This window comes from Notolepis coatsorum, assembly GCF_963971535.1.
Source record: "Notolepis coatsorum genome assembly, chromosome: 1".
NCBI classification, from domain to species: Eukaryota; Metazoa; Chordata; class Actinopteri; order Aulopiformes; family Paralepididae; genus Notolepis; species Notolepis coatsorum.
Window position 1 is genome coordinate 231,837,501 of NC_140165.1, and position 20,998 is coordinate 231,858,498.

At 43.6% G+C, this 20,998-nt stretch overlaps 1 protein-coding gene across 1 annotated transcript in view; it reads left to right on the plus strand.

The window, feature by feature from the left end:
* The window catches only part of pgm2l1 (phosphoglucomutase 2-like 1), an 80,390-nt gene that overhangs the window by 17,969 nt on the left and 41,423 nt on the right, over nt 1-20,998 (plus strand). Inside the window, exon 2 of the mRNA XM_084320465.1 lies at nt 14,473-14,640. Within this exon, the coding sequence (XP_084176591.1) occupies nt 14,473-14,640 (168 nt within the window). The remainder of the gene's footprint in view (nt 1-14,472; nt 14,641-20,998) is intronic.

A 20,998-nucleotide genomic window follows, 5' to 3' on the forward strand; every position in this document is an offset into this window, starting at 1 on the left:
AATCCAGGAGCCGCCACTGATTACTGTGTGAGTGAAGCACGTCTTCCAAACTCTACCTAGTATTACTGTGTGAGTGAAGCATGTCTTCCAGACTCTACCTAGTATTGCTGTGTGAGTGAAGCACGTCTTCCAGACTCTACCTAGTATTGCTGTGTGAGTGAAGCACGTCTTCCAGACTCTACCTAGTATTGCTGTGTGAGTGAAGCATGTCTTCCAGACTCTACCTAGTATTGCTGTGTGAGTGAAGCACGTTTTCCAGACTCTACCTAGTATTGCTGTGTGAGTGAAGCACGTCTTCCAGACTCTACCTAGTATTGCTGTGTGAGTGAAACATGTTTTCTAGACTGTCTAGAGAAAAGAGGTGTGTAGACTAGAGACGGAGATGGTACATTCCATATGTCCAGAGAAAAGAGGTGTGTGACTGTGTAGAGACAGTGATGGTAAGTTCCATATGTCCAGAGAAAAGAGGTGTGTGACTGTGTAGAGACAGTGATGGTAAGTTCCATATGTCCAGAGAAAAGAGGTGTGTGACTGTGTAGAGACTAGGGCTGACCTTCGAATTTTTTTTTGGCAATCGAAGCTTCGGGGCCGAGCTTCGATTTTAATTAGAAGCTTTGAATTTAAAAAAAAATTAATTAATTTTTTTTATATATATAATTTTTTTTTTATCTTATGTTGTGGGACTTGTACAGCACTTTGGTAAACTTTGTTGTTTTTAAATGTGCTCTATAAATAAAGTGGATTGGATTAATGAATTAAGTAGCCCCTTTCGTGACTGTGACGCAGCCAACAACACAGTGTGATTTAATTCAAGGTGGATCGCTGTTGTCGTTTGAACAACTTCAGATTTCATGGGAACTACCAATCCCCCAAATCAAGAATGTTTAAGATGAATGAAGTAAGATTTTGATTATTTGAAATATGGCCTGTGTAGACTAAACTATGCACAGAATTATGTTAGTCTACAAGGTCCGGATTCTACATGGTCCGGCAATGTAGACCTTGTAGACTCCACTACAGACCAATTATCAGTGAATGTTCATGCATTTTTAAGAAGGGCTACTTCCACAAAAAAACAAAGAACTCACCAAAACATCTCAGTAGCACCTTATCTAAATGTTCTATTTCATATATGGAGATTCATATTTATTTATGTATTGCATGCATTTCTACATTTTATTTCCTATTTTGTTTATTCATCCCAGTATCTTTCTTTCTTATGTGTGGAATTCTACAAGGCATTTACATTCACATTTACATTTAGTCATTTAGCTGACGCTTTTATCCAAAGCGACTTACAAGTTCTGTACGACAGGTCATCAGGAAGGATACAACTCTTATCAGCTGAGTAACAATATTCATCAAAGTGTTGCGTGTTACAGTGTAGGTTAGTTTATTAGGACAAGTGCATGACAGTAAGGTTAGTTATGGTTAGATTTTTTTATTTTATTTTTAAAAATGTATTTCAGATAATGGTTGAAGAAGTGCGTCTTTAGTCGACGGCGAAAGATTGGATGGGATTCGGCTGTCCTAACTGGGGTGGGTAGTTCATTCCACCATTGTGGGGCAAGGACTGAGAATAGGCGTGTAGGTGGTGTATATGTGTTTGAGGATGATATCCTTCAAACAGGCAATAGTGATGATATAATTTGGGCAATGCTGAGCTGGGTTACTTTCCTCCAGTGTATTTGTCCCCTGGCCCCACCCAATGGCCCCATGCACACACACACACACACACACACACACCGAAGTAAAAATAAAAATAAAATAAAAAAATTGAAAAAAAATACTGAAATTTTTTTTTTTTTTTTTTTTTTTAAACTTCGATTTTTTTTTAATGTTCGAAGCTTGTGCCATCGAACGAAGCTTCGAAGTATTTAAGACAGCCCTACTAGAGACAGTGATGGTAAGTTCCATATGTCCAGAGAAAAGAGGTGTGTGACTGTGTAGAGAGACAGTGATGGTATGTGTTCCATTATGTCCAGAGAAAAGAGGTGTGTGACTGTGTAGAGAGACAGTGATGGTATGTGTTCCATATGTCCAGAGAAAAGAGGTGCGTGACTGTGTAGAGAGACAGTGATGGTATGTGTTCCATATGTCCAAAGAAAAGAGGTGTGTGACTGTGTAGAGAGACAGTGATGGTATGTGTTCCATATGTCCAGAGAAAAGAGGTGTGTGACTGTGTAGAGAGACAGTGATGGTATGTGTTCCATATGTCCAGAGAAAAGAGGTGTGTGACTGTGTAGAGAGACAGTGATGGTATGTGTTCCATATGTCCAGAGAAAAGAGGTGTGTGACTGTGTAGAGAGACAGTGATGGTATGTGTTCCATATGTCCAGAGAAAAGAGGTGTGTGACTGTGTAGAGAGACAGTGATGGTATGTGTTCCATATGTCCAGAGAAAAGAGGTGTGTGACTGTGTAGAGAGACAGTGATGGTATGTGTTCCATATGTCCAGAGAAAAGAGGTGTGTGTAGAGACGGTGATGGGTATGTTCTAGTGATGTACCTATGTGAAAATTGTGGCCGATACCCGATATTAATATTGCTGTTCCGATACCGATATTTACCGATGTCGATATCTCTGTATAGAAAACACTTTTTTCTGATAATCAAATAAAGTGCTATTTTCCAAAAATGCTTAATTTCTTTTTTACTTTTGTAACTTATTTTCAGAAATGACTGATATTTTGAATTTTTTTTTTTTATCGGCCCTATCTTGATATCCGACCGATACCGATGTGTAAAAAAACGGCCATATCGGCCAATATTATATCGGCGGCCGATATATCGTGCATCACTTATGTTCCATTGTCCAGAGAAAAGAGGTGTGTGGGTGGGCAGTGGGCGCACAGTACTTTCACACCACCACCCATACTTTATGTCAATGTTAGAGAGACTGATAAGGTACGTGTACTCTGTATTAGGGCTGGGCGATATGGAAAAAAATCATATCGCGATAACGATATGATAATGTTATCATATTTCTCGATATCGATAATTATCGAATTTTGTTATAAGTATTACATTTTTTATTTTTATTTTTTTTTAACAACAGATGTATGTTTATTTTGCAGCAATTCTTTGTCATTGCCGCCATCTTTAGTGTTACATCCCCTCACACTCCAGTTCTCAGGCTGCAGCTGGTTTAAAAGCGAAAGTAAACCGGCTTCTCTGCTGGCTGTGGCTCCAGGGGAGTTGAACAGTTCTGGCTCTGCTAGTTTATTTTCGATCTTTTGGAGCTTTTTTGGTGGACAAACCACCGCACATGTGCACCGTGACTCGTGACTGGAGTCTAGTTCTGCTCGCACACATAGCCTACTGTGTACAGACGGTTTCAAACTGTATTTTAAATTAGAAAGCAAACAAAATAAATGGACAAGAGAAAAATAAATCTCAATTTGGTCAGTATTGTCATTTGGACAAGCAAAGCCATTACTTTAAGTTAACTTTAAGACAGGCAAGAAAGACTGTCCACTGTCTCTGGTTTTAAAACTGCCCTGTTGCAGGTCAGGAAAAAAAAGGATTTTTTTTTTTTTTTATTCGATATCGATTATTAAAATATATCGCGATATTTATCGTTATCGTTATATCGCCCAGCCCTACTCTGTATGCCCAGATAAAGAGGTGGGGACGTTTTATTTGCCTCAGTACAGCCTAGTTACACCACTACATCAAATGAACATCGGCTCTTGTGTCATTCTCACAATCTTATGTAGCCCGAACCAGCATTTGTGATGAGAACTTGAGGGTTGAAATATCCCTGGTCTGACCCAGGTATTCTACTGCGTAAAAGTAATGTTGGTGAATTTCCAGAGCAAATGCCATCGTAAATATCTCACCTGCTGAGCATTGCAAGTGTGGCACGTGCATCTGTAGTTCAGGAGTCTTTACTGTTTTAAGGATGAATCCATTTCTACAGACAATCTTCATTGCTGTTGGTGTTTTGTATCCCCAGAGGGCAGCACCTCAATCTGCTGGTACGAGGCTTTCTCATATTAAAGGAACACGCCAACATTATGGTTTCAGTAGAAAGCTATCTGGCTGTGAGCTAGCCTTACTTACTTTACTTACGCCTACTACTACCCCTTCTGGGGCATAGGCTGTCAACAATCTCCAGGCATCTCTGTCTTGAGCTATTCTCTCCAGTTGGTTCCAGGTCATCTTCATGGTCTTGGTGTCTGCCTCCAGGTCTCTGCGCCAGGTGTTTCTTGGGCGACCCCTTTTCCACTTGCCCTGCGGGTTTCATGTTAGGGCATGTCTGGTGATGGTACGTGCAGGCTTTCACAGGGTGTTGCCTATCCAGCGCCATCTTCTGCGGCAGCTGGTTTGTTCTCTGCGAGAGTTCTCTGTTGCTGATGGTGTCTCGCCATCGGATGTGGATGATCTTCTGCGGGCAGCTGTTAACACTTTTGAGTGCCAGCGACGTGTTATGTCGTTATTTCGCCCGACCGTTGAATGCCGACGACGCTAATTGTCTTTTTTTTTTTTATTAGCGATCTGAATTCAGATTTCATCAACCGAGTCTCCCGGTGGTACAGCAGCCCCTCTAGGAGCTCCGATGGGAAAATATTGCCCCCTATCGTCTATCCCTGTGTAACTGCAGCCCATTCGATTAGACTGGTGGATGTGTGGGGGGGGGGCCTACTGGCTCCACTATGCTGGCGAGCCGTCTGATGAAGAGGGAAGTGATCGCGAGATGGAAAGCAGCCTGGAATATATATTTACAGCAGCCAATAATCAATCAATAAACGCGATCGATATTTGGAATGGCGATCAGGAATTGGAATAATCTTTTTGGAGAACATCTGATCTAAGGTAAGGAGTCTATGTTACCAGTTTTCGGATAATCAGAGCTGTTTTCACTGAGATAACGGCGTGTATGTGTGTGTGTGTGCTGTTGAGGAAATAAGAGAATCGATTTCTCAGCTCGCTTCTATAGCGTGCATAAGTACACATTACTACCGATAATCTAGCGTTTATTTGAGAACGAGGCCGACAAATGACAACGTGTCTAGTGTATTCGAGAATATTACAATAAATGCCGCTTATGACAGAATCTTTCTATTTTCCTGAAATATTCGAGAAACCGATAGCTTTTCGAAATGCTATAAAAAGGATATGAACCGATTAAAAAAAAAGAAAAAACAATCCGTTTCGACAATGTTGACTGCAAACAAGTCATTGATAAGCGACGGGCAGATTAGACACATAGCCATAATTTAAAACATAGATTATGCGTTTTTAACGCTATCATTGATGTGGATGCTGCCATCCAAGGACATTAATCAACGTTAATGGCCGGCACTGAAAGTGTTAATGAAGACCTCCTGCACTTTCCTGGTGGTTGGAGCTGTAGTTCTCCACGTCTCTGCTCCGTATAGGAGGACTGCCTTGACGTTGGTGTTGAAGAATCGGACTTTGGTGTTAGAAGTCAGTTCTTTTGAGCTCCAGATGTTCCGTAATTGCACAAATCTAGGGTGCATCAAAATACACATTTCCAGCGTATTGATTTGTATGGGTGCTAAAAGTGTTACCATCCATGTAAAAACAATACATGCAAAATATTTTTGCAATACAAGGTGATTTAGATGTGGAACGGTACATCAGTACATGCTGTCCTCCCCCAACATGGCCTGCTGTTAGTGTCTGTGTGTGTGTGTGTGTGTGTGTGTGTGTGTGTGTGTGTGTGTGTGTGTGTGTTGCAACATTGTTACATCTCGCACCTGGTCCTGCAATTTTTGGGGGGATGGGCGGGATGGGCCTATAAATAGCTTTACCTGTGTGGCTCTGCATCACAGTTTACTCAATTCCCCCAACTCCACCATCACCCACCACAGGATCCAGCTCTCCAACTATATCTCCAGCTATCCAGTTCTCACAAGATGGCGTCGCCGCCCTTAGGCTCCCGCCAGAGCAGCCGCAGCCTGGTCTTTGGTCTGGGCCCCAGCATAACCAATGCAGATGCCATCATCACTGGTGCCAAACTGCCAAGTGGTCGCCAGATCTTGCGGTGCATGCTGTGCAACTGCATGCCAAGCGGCCAGGTTTGACCGGAGCCTTGTCACAGTTCCATGCGGCTAAGGACGTTTTGGAGCAGGTGAGGCCATTTTATGGAAAGGCCAATATTCCAATGGTGAGTGATCGTCGAGCATGAGTCAAGATGGTAGCGCTTGTCGATGCTAGCAACAAGCTGCGGCACATTCCAAAGGCCAGGCGCTCCAGTGAGGCTACAGCTCGACTGGTGGACGCAATGGAGCACAAGCTGGATGCCACATTCCCGCTGTGGTCTCCAAATGCAGAGGAGCTGATCTGTGATCCAGAGGACATTGCTTTCCTGGCCAGCATGAAGGGCGACAGAGTGGCCACATTTGGAGCATTGGATGCCAATCTGCAATCTAAGTTGAAGCGGCGACAGGAGCGTGAAGCAGCGCAGCAGGCATGCTTTACCAAGGAGCAGCAGGAGATGACTGCGAGGTCCAGCATGGCGGTGGTGTTGGAAAGCGAAAGTGATGAAGACAGCAATGCAGATGAAACAGCTGCTCCACCGGCTGAGAACACACCCACCCGTGAGCGTAAGAAGACTGGCACCACAGCCTTCATTCTATCAGACATTCTCAGCCGGCCGAGTCTTGTGTCACTGGCTACACGGTTGAAGATCACACCAATGCAGCAGGCTGCCTTCACGCGCGGTCTGATCGAGGAATCCGGTGGCAATTCGGCAAAGGTCTCCACATCCTACGCAACAGCAGACCGAGCGCGCCGCCACGTGTTGCAGGCCATCAGTGAGGACCAGCAAGAACAGTGGACACCACCTCCCATGTGCACCTTGCACTGGGACAGCAAGTTGACGCCAATGCTCAACAATGTGCGCCAGTTGGAGGAGCGTCTGACAGTGGTGATCGGAGACGCGGAGCGGCTCAAACTGCTTGGTGTGCCAGCATACATGAAGGGGACTGATGAGGCATGTGGAACGATCATTGCCCGGCTGACATGCAAGCTGCTGCAGGACTGGTGCTGCACCGATCAGGTTGTCAACATGGCATTTGACACCACTGCGTCAAACACTGGCCATCTCACGGCAGCCTGCATTGCCATCCAGCTCTCACTGGGTCGACCACTGCTCTGGTCCGGGTGCCGGCACCACATCGGCGAGGTGCTCCTCAGCCACATCTTCACTGACCTCAAGGTGGAGACGTCACGCTCGCCAGAGGTTACATTGTTTACACGTCTGCGCACGTCACATCTGGAACCTGTTGCCACACAAGGACAGCGGCCCATTGGCCCGCTACATTCCTGGCGATGCCGAAACACCGTTCCTGGGCAAGTTGCGTGCTGAACTAATTGTGTGCGCTGCAGGAGTGCTCGACTACAAGCGAGGCGACTATCGCGAGTTCGTGCAGCTATGTCTTGTGTATCTGAGTGCAGACAGTGCAGAGCACACTCCAGTTAACTTCCAACGACCGGGAGCACTGCACAAGGCGCGGTGGATGGCTAAGCTGCTCTACACTCTCAAGCTGGCCTTGATGTAGCAGCACATTGCCTTGCTTCCTCAGGGGACCATCACTACGCAGCAGCAGGTGCTGAAGATTCGGGCGTTTGCCAACTTCATCACACACATCTACGCAACGTGGTGGTTGACCTGCGACACGGCCGTAGATGCGGCATGGAATGACCTTACACTCTACCACAACCTGTACGCATACAAGTCTGTTGACGAGGGCATCGCAGCATCAGCGATTAAGGCTCTGAAGCGGCACCTATGGTACCTGTCAGGCGAGATGCTGCCCCTGGCACTCTTCAGCACCAAGGTGCCAATTGGCGAGCGGCGCGCACTCAGGGTTTCCGTTAGAATTTTTTTTTGCAGGTCTGAGTGTCCGGTAGATTTCAATCTACCGGACAAATGGGATAAATTCCGGTCAGAGTTTATTGAGCTTAAAAACAATTGATATGCCTATATAAAGAATGACATCATCAAGGCATTTATAATATTTTAACTTAAAACTAGGCTACTTTTGCGTATATACAGTCATTAATATATTCCAAATAAAATAAGTCCCTCGAGACTTCGTGCTGCTGCCGACTTGAGGTGTCGGTGGGCAGTCTGCCCGACCTTAATAAACAGCAGTCTGTTATAATCACATTTTTATGAGCTAACGAATTCCGTTATATTGGACATTTGTATTAATTATATCAAGCGAAGAACTGAGAAATTTGGCAGAGAGAGACGGCAACATTATCATGGGTTTGCGTGATGTATATCTCCACCTCCCAACGAGGTGGTGCTGGTCATAATGTCCTGTGAAAATAATTCCCTCTAAACACAATTTGATTATTTGAATTGTATTAAAATAGGCTAAAATTAAATAGCCTATGCGATGAACAAAACAATCATTTGTTTCATCGTTGCTTCACCAAGCAGCCGGTCTAATAATGACATCCTGTTGTCAGCGCGAGCTGGCTGCTGATATATTTACGTGAAGCATGAAGCAGCAGTGTTTTTAGGTCCGGTCTGGAAACCGCTCAGCAGCGCCCCCACCCAACAGCTGAATTGCCAATGGCTGAATTGGAGTACTGCACCCTGCCGGCCGGCAGATGGATGCTTCTCGCAAATATATCAGCAGCCAGCTCGCGCTGACAACAGGATGTCATTATTAGACCGGCTGTTTGGTGAAGCAACGATGAAACAAATGTAATGATTGTTTGTTTCGTTCATCGCATAGGCTATTTAATTTTAGCCTATTTTAATACAATTCAAATAATCAAATTGTGTTTAGAGGGAATTATTTTCACCGGACATTATGACCGGAGAGATTAAATATGTCGGACTTCAACAGATTTTGCCGGTCAAATACCGGTAATTACCGGCTAACGGAAACGCTGCGCGCACTTGCAGATGCTATATTGGAGCACAAGCCGGCTGATATATCCATGCAAGCCCCACAGCTCCGCTTTGGCACTGGCTTCGGCAAGCCAAAGTTTCCAACCCTCTCGCCGACCACCAGCTTGGCTGACCTTGCCAACCGAGACTGCTGGTTTGGCATGCACCTGCTGCACAACGATCCCGCGTTTCTTTCACTGGATGTAGAGGATTGGGTTACCAGTACAGCATTTCAGATTGGTGCAGTGAATGTACGTGCCATCAATGTTGTGAATGACTATGCCGAGCGTGGCGTCAAACTGACGTCAGACTTTGTGGCAGCAGCCAGGAGCGAGAGCACCTGCAGAATGTGCTACAGGCAGTTGAGCATGACCGCTCAACACGGCCACATCTTCGCTGCTGCAAGCGCAAGCTGGACCAGGTCTAGGACTCTAGGATGCTTGAGACATGTTTGAAAGACTATTTCAATGTTGTTATCAAACATTTTGTTCTTAAATGTTAGGGTTAATAAATGTTGTTCTCAAAAACTATTTCTTGCCGTTTTTGAAATTGCCTTGTCATGTTATCTAGTAAAACGCCCAAAAAAGGCCAATTTTCATATATTTCACATGCTGTGTGCTACCTCTAAATCTCAACGAATCTTTCCCAAACTTTGCACAAATCATTTTTATGTTTGTCCGAACAGAATGCAACCCCACACAGATTGATATGTTGAGATTAAATTTTTGCATTGCAATTTGATGCACCCTGTACGTGCTTTCCTGATTCGGGCTCTAACGTCAGCATCTGTGCCACCCTGCTTGTCGATAACACTGCCAAGGTAGGTACAGGCTTCAACTTCTTCCAAAGCCTCACCATCCAGTATGATTGCGTTGGTGTTGTTTGCTGCATTGGTCTTGAGGATCTTAGTCTTACCTTTGTGGATGTTGAGTCCCACTTGCGCTGAAGTGGATGCCACGTTGTTGGTCTTCTGCATCTGTTGTTTGGTGTGCAACAGTAGTGCCAAATCGTCGGCATAGTCCAAGTCATCCAGTTGTGTCCAAGGTGTCCACTGAATCCCGTACCTTCTCTGTGCTGTGGAGGAGCAGGAAGAGGAAGGGCAAGAGCAGACAACCTTGTCTGACCCCGGTCATTTGGAATGCCTCTGTGAGCTGCCCTCCATGGACCACCTTGCATGTCAGTCGCTCATGGGAGTTCCTGATGATGGAAACAATCTTGGTCTGCACCCCGTAATGTCGGAGAAGCTTCCAGAGGGTGTCTCTGTCTAGGCTGTCAAAGGCTTTCTCATAGTCCACAAAGTTTATGTATAGGGGCGAGTTCCACTAGGGCTGGGCGATATGACCAAAAACGTTATCGCGATAAAATTATAAAATTATTTTCATATAATTCGATATCGATAATTATCGTCGATATAATGTCCGTCAAGTTTAATTAACTTCTTATGCTGCTGCGAATGTCTCAAGTCGAGTTGATGTCGTCATCAGTCTGCGCACGTTAGCCGACAAGCGGAGTATCTCATGACAATGAATATGACACTAAAATACTCTCTTCCGCCACAATATATTGAAACGACGTCCACTGTATATCCCACACTACCATAAACGTGGCCTCAGAATTCAAAACACACACATACTCGGCACGTAAATATATAAAACAGTGCCGTGCAAGCTAGTTATCCTAGCCAGCCTGTTGGTTCTAAGCGGAGTATTCCATGACAATGTGCTAAATATGACACTAAAATACTCTCTTCCGCCACAATATATTGAAACGACGTCCACTGTATATCCCACACTACCATAAACGTGGCCTCAGAATTCAAAACACACACATACTCGGCACGTAAATATATAAAACAATGCCGTGCAAGCTAATTAGCCTAGCAAGCCTTGTTGTTGAGTGAGTCCTACCTCCTTCCGGGTCTCGGCCATCTCCTTCACTGATTGGTTGTTAGCTGTTGTGCGTAAGCACGTCATCACGTAACGCTGGTTGTTGTTAGCGAGTGTGCTGAGCCGAGGCTGAACGGAGCCAAGCTTGGAAAATAGATATATCGAAACTTTGCGACCACGTTTCATGTTTATTTCGAGGAAATAATTTATCGCGATAGTTATCGTTATCGTTTTATCGCCCAGCCCTAAGTTCCACTCTATCGACTGCTCCACGATGATGCGCAGCACTGCAATCTGGTCGTTCGTTCGATTGTTGCGGAAACCAGCTTGCTCATTTGAGTTGTGCATCAATGACGTCCTTCATCCTGTTCAAGATGACTCTGTTCAAAACTTTCCCTGGCACTGATGGTAGTGTGATCCCTCTGTAATTTGCGCAATTGCTAAGGTCGCCTTTCTTTGGGATCTTGATGAGGTAGCCCTCTTTCTAATATCCTGGCACTTCTTCCTCCCATATCTTCATGAAGAGTGGGTGGAGCATCTTCACTGTGGTTTCTATATCAGACTTCAGTGCCTCCGCAGGGATGTTGTCTGGTCCTGCAGCCTTTCCGTTCCTCAGCTGCTTGATAGCCTTCCTAATTTCTTCCCTGGTTGGTGTGTTGCAGGCTATGGGTAGGTATGTGTCAGCCTGTGTTATGTCTGGTGGGTTCTGTGGTGCTGGCCGGTTTAGAAGTTCTTCAAAATACTCCATCCATCTGTTCTTCTGTTAGTCCTCTCCCGTTGTTATCGGTCTTCCCTCTTTGTCCTTCACACGTCGTTCTGGTTTGCTGTACTTTCCTGCCAGCTTCTCTTGGTGATGTTGTACAGTTCTCTCAAATTACCCTCTCTTGCTGCTTGCTCTGCCTCTGTTCTGTTGCCAGGTTGTCCATATACCTTCGCTTGTCTGCTCTGATGCTCTTCTTTACTAGCTGTTTCCTTCTGCATACCTTGCTTGTGCCTTGGCCTTCTCTGCTCCTGTCCGGCTGTTCACTGCCGCCTTCTTCTCCCTCCTCTCTTGGATCTTTCGCAGACTGTCCCCTGAGTTCCACTCCTTGTGCTTCTTGGGGCCAAGCACTTCCTGGCAGGTAGATGTTACTGCCACTTTTATCTCCTTCCACCTGTTCTCCAGGGTGCACTCATCCTCTTCCAACAGCTCCTGTAAAACTTGGAACTTGTTGCTGAGTGTTACTCTGAACTCTTCCAGCTTACTGGTGTCACTCAAGAAAGCTGTGTTGTACCTGTGTTGTGTTGTATGTGCCGACATCCAGTTCTTTATCAACTTCAGCTTCAGGCTGGCTACAACGAGGTGGTGGTCTGAAGCCATATCTGCTCCTCTCTTTACTCTTATATCCTGCATGGACCTCCTGAATTTCTTGCTGAAACGGACGTGGTCAATCTGGTTCTGTTATGTGGTCTGGCGATACCCAAATGGCCTTGTGGGTGTTCTTATGGGGGAAAACACTGCCGCCAATGACCAAGTTGTTCATAGCGCACAGGTCCACCAGCCTCTCCCCATTTTCATTCATGGCCCCCCCATTCCATGTCTTGCCATTATATCTTCGTACCCCCTGTTGTCCCTTCCAATCTTGACATTAAGGTCTCTCATCAGGATTGTGATGTCTCTCTGGGTGCTTTTCTATAATGGACTGTTGTAGAACTAGTCTTTGTCCGCTTCCTCGCCGTCATTGGTAGGAGCCTAGCACTGCATGATGTTCATATTGATCCTCTTCTTGGTTCGAAAGGACGCAGTGATGATCCTTGGACCATGGGCTTCCCATCCTATGAGCGCTGTCTGTGCTGCTTTAGATCAGTGCTACTCCTTGGGTGTGGGAGGCGTTGTCCTTTTCGTGTCGGAGTACAGCAGTAACTCCTGAGGCCAGTTGTTTCTGTCCGGACTGTGTCCATCTTGTCTCGCTTATTCTGAGAAACATGAGATTGTAGTTCCTCATCGCTGCTGCTACTTGAAATGTCTTACCCGTCTCATACATTCTTGTTCTCACGTTCCACGCACCGATGTGGGCACCCCTGGTCGAAAGAAGGGTGGTCGGCCGTGTGGCTTCCAGAGACTTCTGGCTTTCACCACATGGTGTCATAGACCTTCTCATTGAAGACCCTTCTCCTCCCTGGGCCAATGTGTTGATGTCTTGTTTATCTCTTGTTGGCGTTTCTGTAACAATGTTGTTTTACCCGCTGGGGATGTTAGCCCCTCGCCCAACCCCCAACCTGGAGGGCCAGGTGCTACTTTTTGTCCAGCCTCTGGTGCAACCCTGCCTGGCATGGTTGCACCTGCAGAGGGTATGAACCCCCTCTGGTATAGCCTTCTGAGTCACGGAGGCACGCAAGCCTCTCCACCACGACAAGGTAGCGGCACAAGAAGAAGTGAGCTAGCCTAGCTTAGCACAAATTAATGGAAGTGGATATGATCCGTATCCACTTCCATTCATTTGTGCTAAGCTAGGCTAACTTGCAGACCGATAGCTTTCTACTAAGGCACATAGAGGGAATTGGGATTTTCTTGTTGGTCATGAGCAGTAAGACTCCTGTTTTTATACATAATCAGATTGTTTTTAGTAATACTGTGCACGAGCATTACACTAGAGGTTCCAGTAGTGGGCAGCTTGAATTGCCAGGTCCTAGAACCAGCGCTCTGGGGAGATCTTTTATTTTTAGAGCATTAACTCTGTGGAATGGCCTGCCTCGGAACCTCTGCTGCATTTACAGTAGATTCACTTTTAAAAAGAATCTTAAATTGTTTTTAAATAGTTTTTAACACTGTAAAGTAATTTTTTGTTTTTGTTTTACACTAATGTAATTTTAGCTATATTAATTGTTACAGTAGGTTCATTATGCATTGTGTGTACTGACTTTTAATAATTTTGTTTTTTGCAATAGTGATTGTTTTTGTGTGTGTGGACCCCAGGAAGACTAGCTGGTTGCTATCGCACCAGCTAATGGGGATCCCTAATTAAATAAAATCAAATCAAATCATTTGTCTGACTCTGGAGAAGACGATAAGCTCATTTCCCATAATGTTGGTGTGTTCCTTTAAACCAATTTAAAAACAACAACTTTGCTAACTTATTCTTTTCTTATTTGTGTTTATTCTATACTTCCTATTATCAGGCTATTGTCTGGGCACTGATGATTTGCCTTCAGTGGTCATCTTGCTGTTATTTCATCTTATTTAATTTGATTCTATGCTATTTCTATTTCCGTTTATTTATATTATATTGGATGCTGCTATGGTCGAGGAACCACAACGAAGTGAATTTCACTCTTTTTGCTGTAAGGTACTGAATGACATAACCTGGAATCTGAATCGGAGTACTTCTAATTTTTGCTACACCATATTTTATCTATTTATTACAAAAAATATTTGCTCTACCTCATTTTTGCATTTAGTTTTTGCATTTTGTACATTTTAGTTTTGTATATTTTGTATAGTGTTTGGTCTTTTATTCTTTAACTTTTTACTGTATGAAGCACAATCTCACGAGGTTCATACAGAACCAAGCATTTCACTATAATGTACATGTACCTTATATGTGACTAATAAAACAAAACTACCGTAGCTAGAATCCAAGTTTGTCCTACCGTTGCACTTGTTGTAAATCGCGCTGGATAGGAGTGACTGCTAAATGCCTAAAATGTTGGCTCTTCTTTCTCACCAGAACCCACAGACCCGAGCTCAGATGGAGGCCTTGTTGCAGGCGGGTGAGACAGCAGAGCTGAGGAGGAGACTGTGCTCCAGAATGACCTTTGGGACGGCAGGACTGAGGGCAGCCATGGGTGCAGGCTTTGCCCTTATTAATGACCTCACCATCATTCAGTCCACACAGGTCAGTTCTCATTATTGCATTTCACATGCATCAGGGTTCGAAATTAACTGGGGCTTGGGGCAAAATGCCCTCGAAAATGGACCAAATGCCCTCAAATCAGTTAAGGGGGGTAAAAGAAGCCCCTGACAGTTTACTAATTATATATATATGGAGACATTAACATTACGTTATCAAACATAGTATACAAACTAACTGCGCTCCAATATATGCCAATAACGTTCAGTTTTGTGGTATATAATCCCAAGAAATAAGATAAATTAAAAAAAATCATACACAAGTTCGAAATTCCAACACTCATTGAGAGCTCTGGATGTCCTTTTCTAAAAATGACTACAATCGTCATCATTCAGCGACGGCCCATAAAATCTCACTAATAACACTTTAACAGGTTCAGCGCCAGAGGTCGCTATGGGCGTATGGCCGTTGTGTGCCAGCGCTTTGTTCAATGGGGATAAATGCTGGTGTTTGCAGTGCTAAAACTATATTAACACATTCGGGGCCATTGGGATGCGTCTAATAAATCTCTAGAGCAGGGGTCGGCAATTAGGTTTGGCCACGGGCCAGATTTTCCCAAAGCCCTTGCTTGGCGGGCCAGGATCAAAAACAATGGCTAATTTAATATACTGATATTGAAAAAAGACAAACGTTTTTCTCTGGTCTGCATCCCCTTAACAATTGTGTGTATTGCGCCGTACTGTATTGTACCTAGGGATGGGTACCTTTCACATTTGAACCGATACCGGTACCGGTACCTGTGAATCGATACCGGTACCCAACGGTACCTTTTTTCGGTACTTTAGTCTCAAGAAATTTAATTTACCTACCTCAGTCGTAAAAAAAAAATCCAAACTTCAAATAACTACAATTTCGACAGTTTTCGGCTTGTCATTGCTCCGACTGCTTTGTTGTTGAATCAAGTCAAATCCTAGGTAAGCATATATTGTGCGTGTGAACGTTGACATGAAAAGAAAAAAGTAAAAAAAAAAAAAAAAATTATTTTAATTTTTTTTCGGTTTCTCACTTGATTCGATACTCGGTAGTACCGACGTGTTTCGGTTCGGTGCCTCAAAAGTACCGAATTCGGTACCCATCCCTAATTGTACCCATTCTGCAATCTGTTAAATAAAGTTTTCATTCATTCATGAACAGCAGATCAGCTGTTGCAGATCACCGCGGCGGGTGATGAACAGATCAGAATGCATGAAAACACGACTCACCATACCTTGTTTGTTGTTAAGTCCTCCAAAATCCCTGCTAATGTTTGAAACATGTCACATATCCACTCGCCGCCCTCCAATTCCAGATTGGCGTTGAATGCAGCTACTTTATCTGCCAACTTGAACACAGTTGTCATCATTGCCTCGTTGTTGTTAAGATAAGATAAGATAAGATATTCCTTTATTGATCCCGTGCGCCGTGAATATAAGCGTTATACGGCATTTGGTCTAGTATATTTCCTGGAAGGCGAGATAAAGGGCTAATAGATACTAACGTTATATCCAATGGCATTTCCGTTATACAGATGCTACAGTTAAAACTCAAACTGCATATGATCGGCACGATCCTCAAGCATGTATGCATGAAAGGGGGGGGGGGGTGGACGTCGTTTCTTATTATTGATTACCAATAACCGTGTTCGTCTAAGTAGCCACATAGGCCGATCGTATCGTATCATAACAAGGCTCGATCGGGCTGTAATTTACGTGAAAAAGATCTTACCATGAGCCGGTTGGATCCCCCCGAGCATTTCCCCGTTATCGATCGCCATCTGGTAGATCGATATGTCCATTGGCTGATGATAAATCCCCTTATTGCATAGTGAAATCCGCAATCCAAAACGTAATCCAAGCTACATGCTGCACATCCAGAATCCAGCTAACTGAAAACTCCATTGAAAGTAAAAAAAATAAATAATGCTCCGTTCAGCAACAGGGCACACTGAATTATCGCGATAGCGCCCCTAAGAGGATCTGGCCGGTATTGCACTTTCTCAAATTCAAAGAGTAGGGTACATCTGTAGTGCATCTCGGCGACCTTGAATAGGTTATTAAAATGGAATAAAAGCAAAAACAACTTGCCACGGATATATCCGTGCTTCTGTCCACAACGGGTGGAATCGAAACACGGAGATCTCCGTGGTCGGGCGCCATTGTGTTAAATATTATAGCTATGGATCTAATAACATAGTCGATTGTCAGTGAGTTTCTTCTGGTCAACATGCAAAAAACAGATAATTTCTTCATCCATACATTTCCGTTTTATACCCTGGTGAATATGAGTATAGTTTTAGAGTGATTCTGTGTAATCCAGGGAAACGACGCCAAACAGCGTTTTACTGCATTTCATTATAAATCGTGCCATTTCTCGCCTGGATTAATAATCAATCTGAAATCAACGCTAGATTATCGGTATTATGTTTCATCATGCATGCAAGAAAGGGTGGGGGGGAGGTAATTTTTCTATGCTTCGATCGCCACCAACGGAATACGCTACACAGTACATTACAGACACACGCTCCGATCGCGGGGGAAAGAATTATCGGATCAACGCAAGATTGATAACATATAGTCCTTACCTTGTCTATGATGTACTGCAAAAAGAATAATCCAATTATCTGATCGCCATTCCAAATACTGATCGCGATCGTGTTTCCAACGTTATCCAGCATTGCACATGAACGGGGGGTGGGGTGACCCTCGTCAATGCATCGTTATAAGCGATTGTCTTGTCTGAGTATTTAGACCCCGCCCGCACGCCGCAGCTCGGCCCAGAAAACAAACCACATAGTTTCAAATGGAGTGCAATAGCGGCCGCAAGGCGTTAGGCAGCGGTATTGGCTGTTTGCAATCTCAGACCCATTCCCAATGATAACATCAGGCTGGATGGATGAATTATGAATGGATATAACGATTAAAACCCGACTTTTCTCGGGTTTGGCGCTCAAGCGATGGCGAGTTAACCCGACTTATCTCGGGTCTGGCATCCAATCTGTTAACCTATTGGTAAACAAACGTATTGCTGAAAATATACACTATGACTGCTGTTGTGACATGGTTAGGTTGTTTACTCTTGAATACGTTTGAAGAAAGTCTAGAGAGAATGATTTATGACGTGATGATGTCATTTGCGGTGACTAACCTCAGACCGCACGGGTGGAAGAGGTTATTTCGAGGTCATTAATTGAGTTATATTTTTTAAATGATAAGGATGTTTAATAACCTTTTCATCATAAAAATTCAGTCCCCCCGAAATACAAAAAAAGAAAATCAATTAAGGGGGGCAAAAAAAGCCATGGGGAAAAAAAAATTGTTTCTAACCCTGACATGCATTTCTTTGTCTGCCTGGCTCTCTTTTGGATCACTGGATTCATAATGGGAGTAGTTGAGGCAAGGGGTGGGACGATACATCGATCCAGATCGATATATCAATCTATTATCAATAATCAAATAGGATCGATGCAACGTAAAAAGATCGATTCATATTGCGATACTCTTATTTTGAAAATCCGGCGACGTCATATCCCCGCGCCCAGTGTTGTGAAACTCCGTGTAGTTCTGTACAGCAGAGCAGCGCTAGGGAGCTTCTATTTTGAGACCCGATATAAGTCTGTGCAGTTTTTTCCCCGCAACGGGTCAAATACATCTAACATGCTTTGCATCGTCGCCATTCTTTTATGCCCACGTCGCGTGGGCAGACCAAAATTAACGTTACATTAGCTGCTTAAGCTAAGAGAGAGAGAAACGGAGAGGGGAAGGAGGAGGAGGGGCGGGGGCATTCTGTCTCTGTGTGTGTATGTGTGTGTGCGCGTGTGCGTTTGAAAATACCAGATGAAGTCAGGAGTATTATTATATTGATATTATTTACTGAGGATGGACAGATAATGTTGATATTTAAACGATCATCATGCAACATAAAACAATTGTAGGAACGGTTTGGGAGAGGAAGGGGTTTTATCTTGCGTGTTGTGAGTTCCAAAACATTTTACTTAAAGTTTAAAGCTCAATATATAAAAACGTGGCACTTTACAGTGAACAGGAGGTCTATTTGTATTAAAAACAATAGATTGTTTTTCATTTAAATGTCTGGAAGAGCTCAAAAATAAAAACGCCAATTGATATTTCCGTAGCCTTTTTTTAGTTGATCTAAATGTGACTGATTGTGTTAAATAATATCGTTAACATAATATCGTCTCATATCGATCGCAGGCACCTGAATCGAATCGTATCGTATCGTGGCAGACTGTGATATCGGCAAATATCGTATCGTTGTCCAAAGAATCGATATCGTATCGTATCGTGATGAAACTGGTGATTCCCACCCTTGAGGCTGTGATCACATTGGATGTCTTTTTGAATGTGTCTGCGCCTTTTTTCTATGTTTTTGTGTCGTGACGGGTGCGCATCTCGTCCAAACTATGCGCCTTGCGTTTTTGAAGCTGCCCTTTTTTTGGCGCTCTCAATTGAAAGAGTTTCAACTTTAGCCGTGGAGAGCACCTACGTCAATGACACCTTCTTGTCGACGGGCTGGGCGATATATCGAGTATACTCGATGTATCGTGGCTTGTTCTACGTGAGATGTAGTAAATTGCTATATCGTGAACATCGAGTATTAGCCGTCAGTTAGCCGCCGCGGCTAAAAACAAACTATCAACACGGACCGACTTGCTTTAGCGCAGCGTTTTCCCTCATTTCATTATAGACACAGACCAATGCGGACCTTCAATGATGAGCAATTGTCATTTCATTAGACACAGACCAGCTCAGACCTTCAATTGAATTGAATTGAGCAACTGGCTAACGTTAGCCGCTGTTAGCTTCTCAGCTAACGCTAAACTATCTAACTAACGTGACTCCGCAATACCATTTCCATTAGTGAGGAAATGGGGGGGGGGGGTATATTGATCAGGCTTGATAACTTCACATTTATTGGCAATTAGTTTCTTTATATCGCTTCCTCTAGCTTCCAACTGTGTTGACAAAATGCAATCCTGGTGTGGTTATCTACGGAGCATCAGAACGCTCAAACGCGCCCTCTCTCTCTATCTCTCTTCTTCTTCTTGTATATTTCCGGCGGACTACACGTCTAGGCGTATTGCTGCCCTCCACAGGACAGTGGGAGCACAATAGATTTCCAGCCCTCCCTATATTCTGTTATACAGCCCTGCGGCAAGCAGGAACCTCTCTCTCGCTCTCAATGATTTAAAGTGGCCACATGTTACAATATAAATACTAACTGGGATAGTTGATGATAAACGTTTAATTTCATTATCTGAAATATTATACAATCATTAAGTCTGCTACAAGCCATTATCCATTTGTGTGTGATTATTATTGTCTCACAGTAGTGTGTATATATATAAAGTGTGTGTGAGTTTTTAGCTAAAGTGGATAGAAAACAGTACTGTGCAAAAGTCACCCAAGAGTTTTTATATAAATGGTCTTACAGTAGATTATTAAATTTTTAATAAAAAAAATAAAAAGTATTAGTATGTCAGTAGAGACAATGTCTTAGTACATTTTTTGAAACTTTTAATTTAATTATTTTTTAAAGCATCTTCATGGTTTAATGCAAACATATGTTGCAGGGACTATTATAATCATTGTATCGGCATGACTGTATGCATCAAAGGGTTAAATCAAGCATTTGTAAGTGCTTTAGAGTAAATGTCCAAATATCGCGATATATATCGTGTATCGTGATATAGCAAAACAATATCGCAATATCCTTTAGAGGCCATATCGCCCAGCCCTACGACTGACCGATCAAATTAACTGAGGGGAGGGATTACAAATCTGAGGTATCTGAAGATAAATCTACAGCAAAACAAACCAATCCATAATGGAGGAGAAGCTGATTTTGGCAGTTTCCAACAAACCCTGTTTGTACGACCGGTTCTTACCACGACCGAGATATGAACAGCAACGCCTGGAGGGCTGTGAGTAGTAATGCAATAACCTATGTAACGTTATCTGAGGTCGCAACGGTAATCGGCGGTATCGCTCATTGCGCCCTGTGCACTTTATGCACTTTTGATTCTCTATGTACACCACCGTGCCTCGCGTTTGAGCGCAAGAAAAAAGCGTCCAATGTGAACACACCCATAGTAAGTAAGCCAGCCTTAATTTGTAAAGCACCTTTCCTTACAATTACTGTAAGCAAGATCCCCTCCTCTCAAAAATGATAATGAAAAAAATATTCGATATGGTTAACTCCTCTTGGAGGCATGACTTTGACTATACAGATTGTTATTTTGTGCAGAACCTGTCGCCAGCTATCAAAATATGTGGTAACTTTGACACATTTAGCTTCAGCATACAGATGGATGTGGACATGTGAATACAAGGCTCCTCCTTGACTT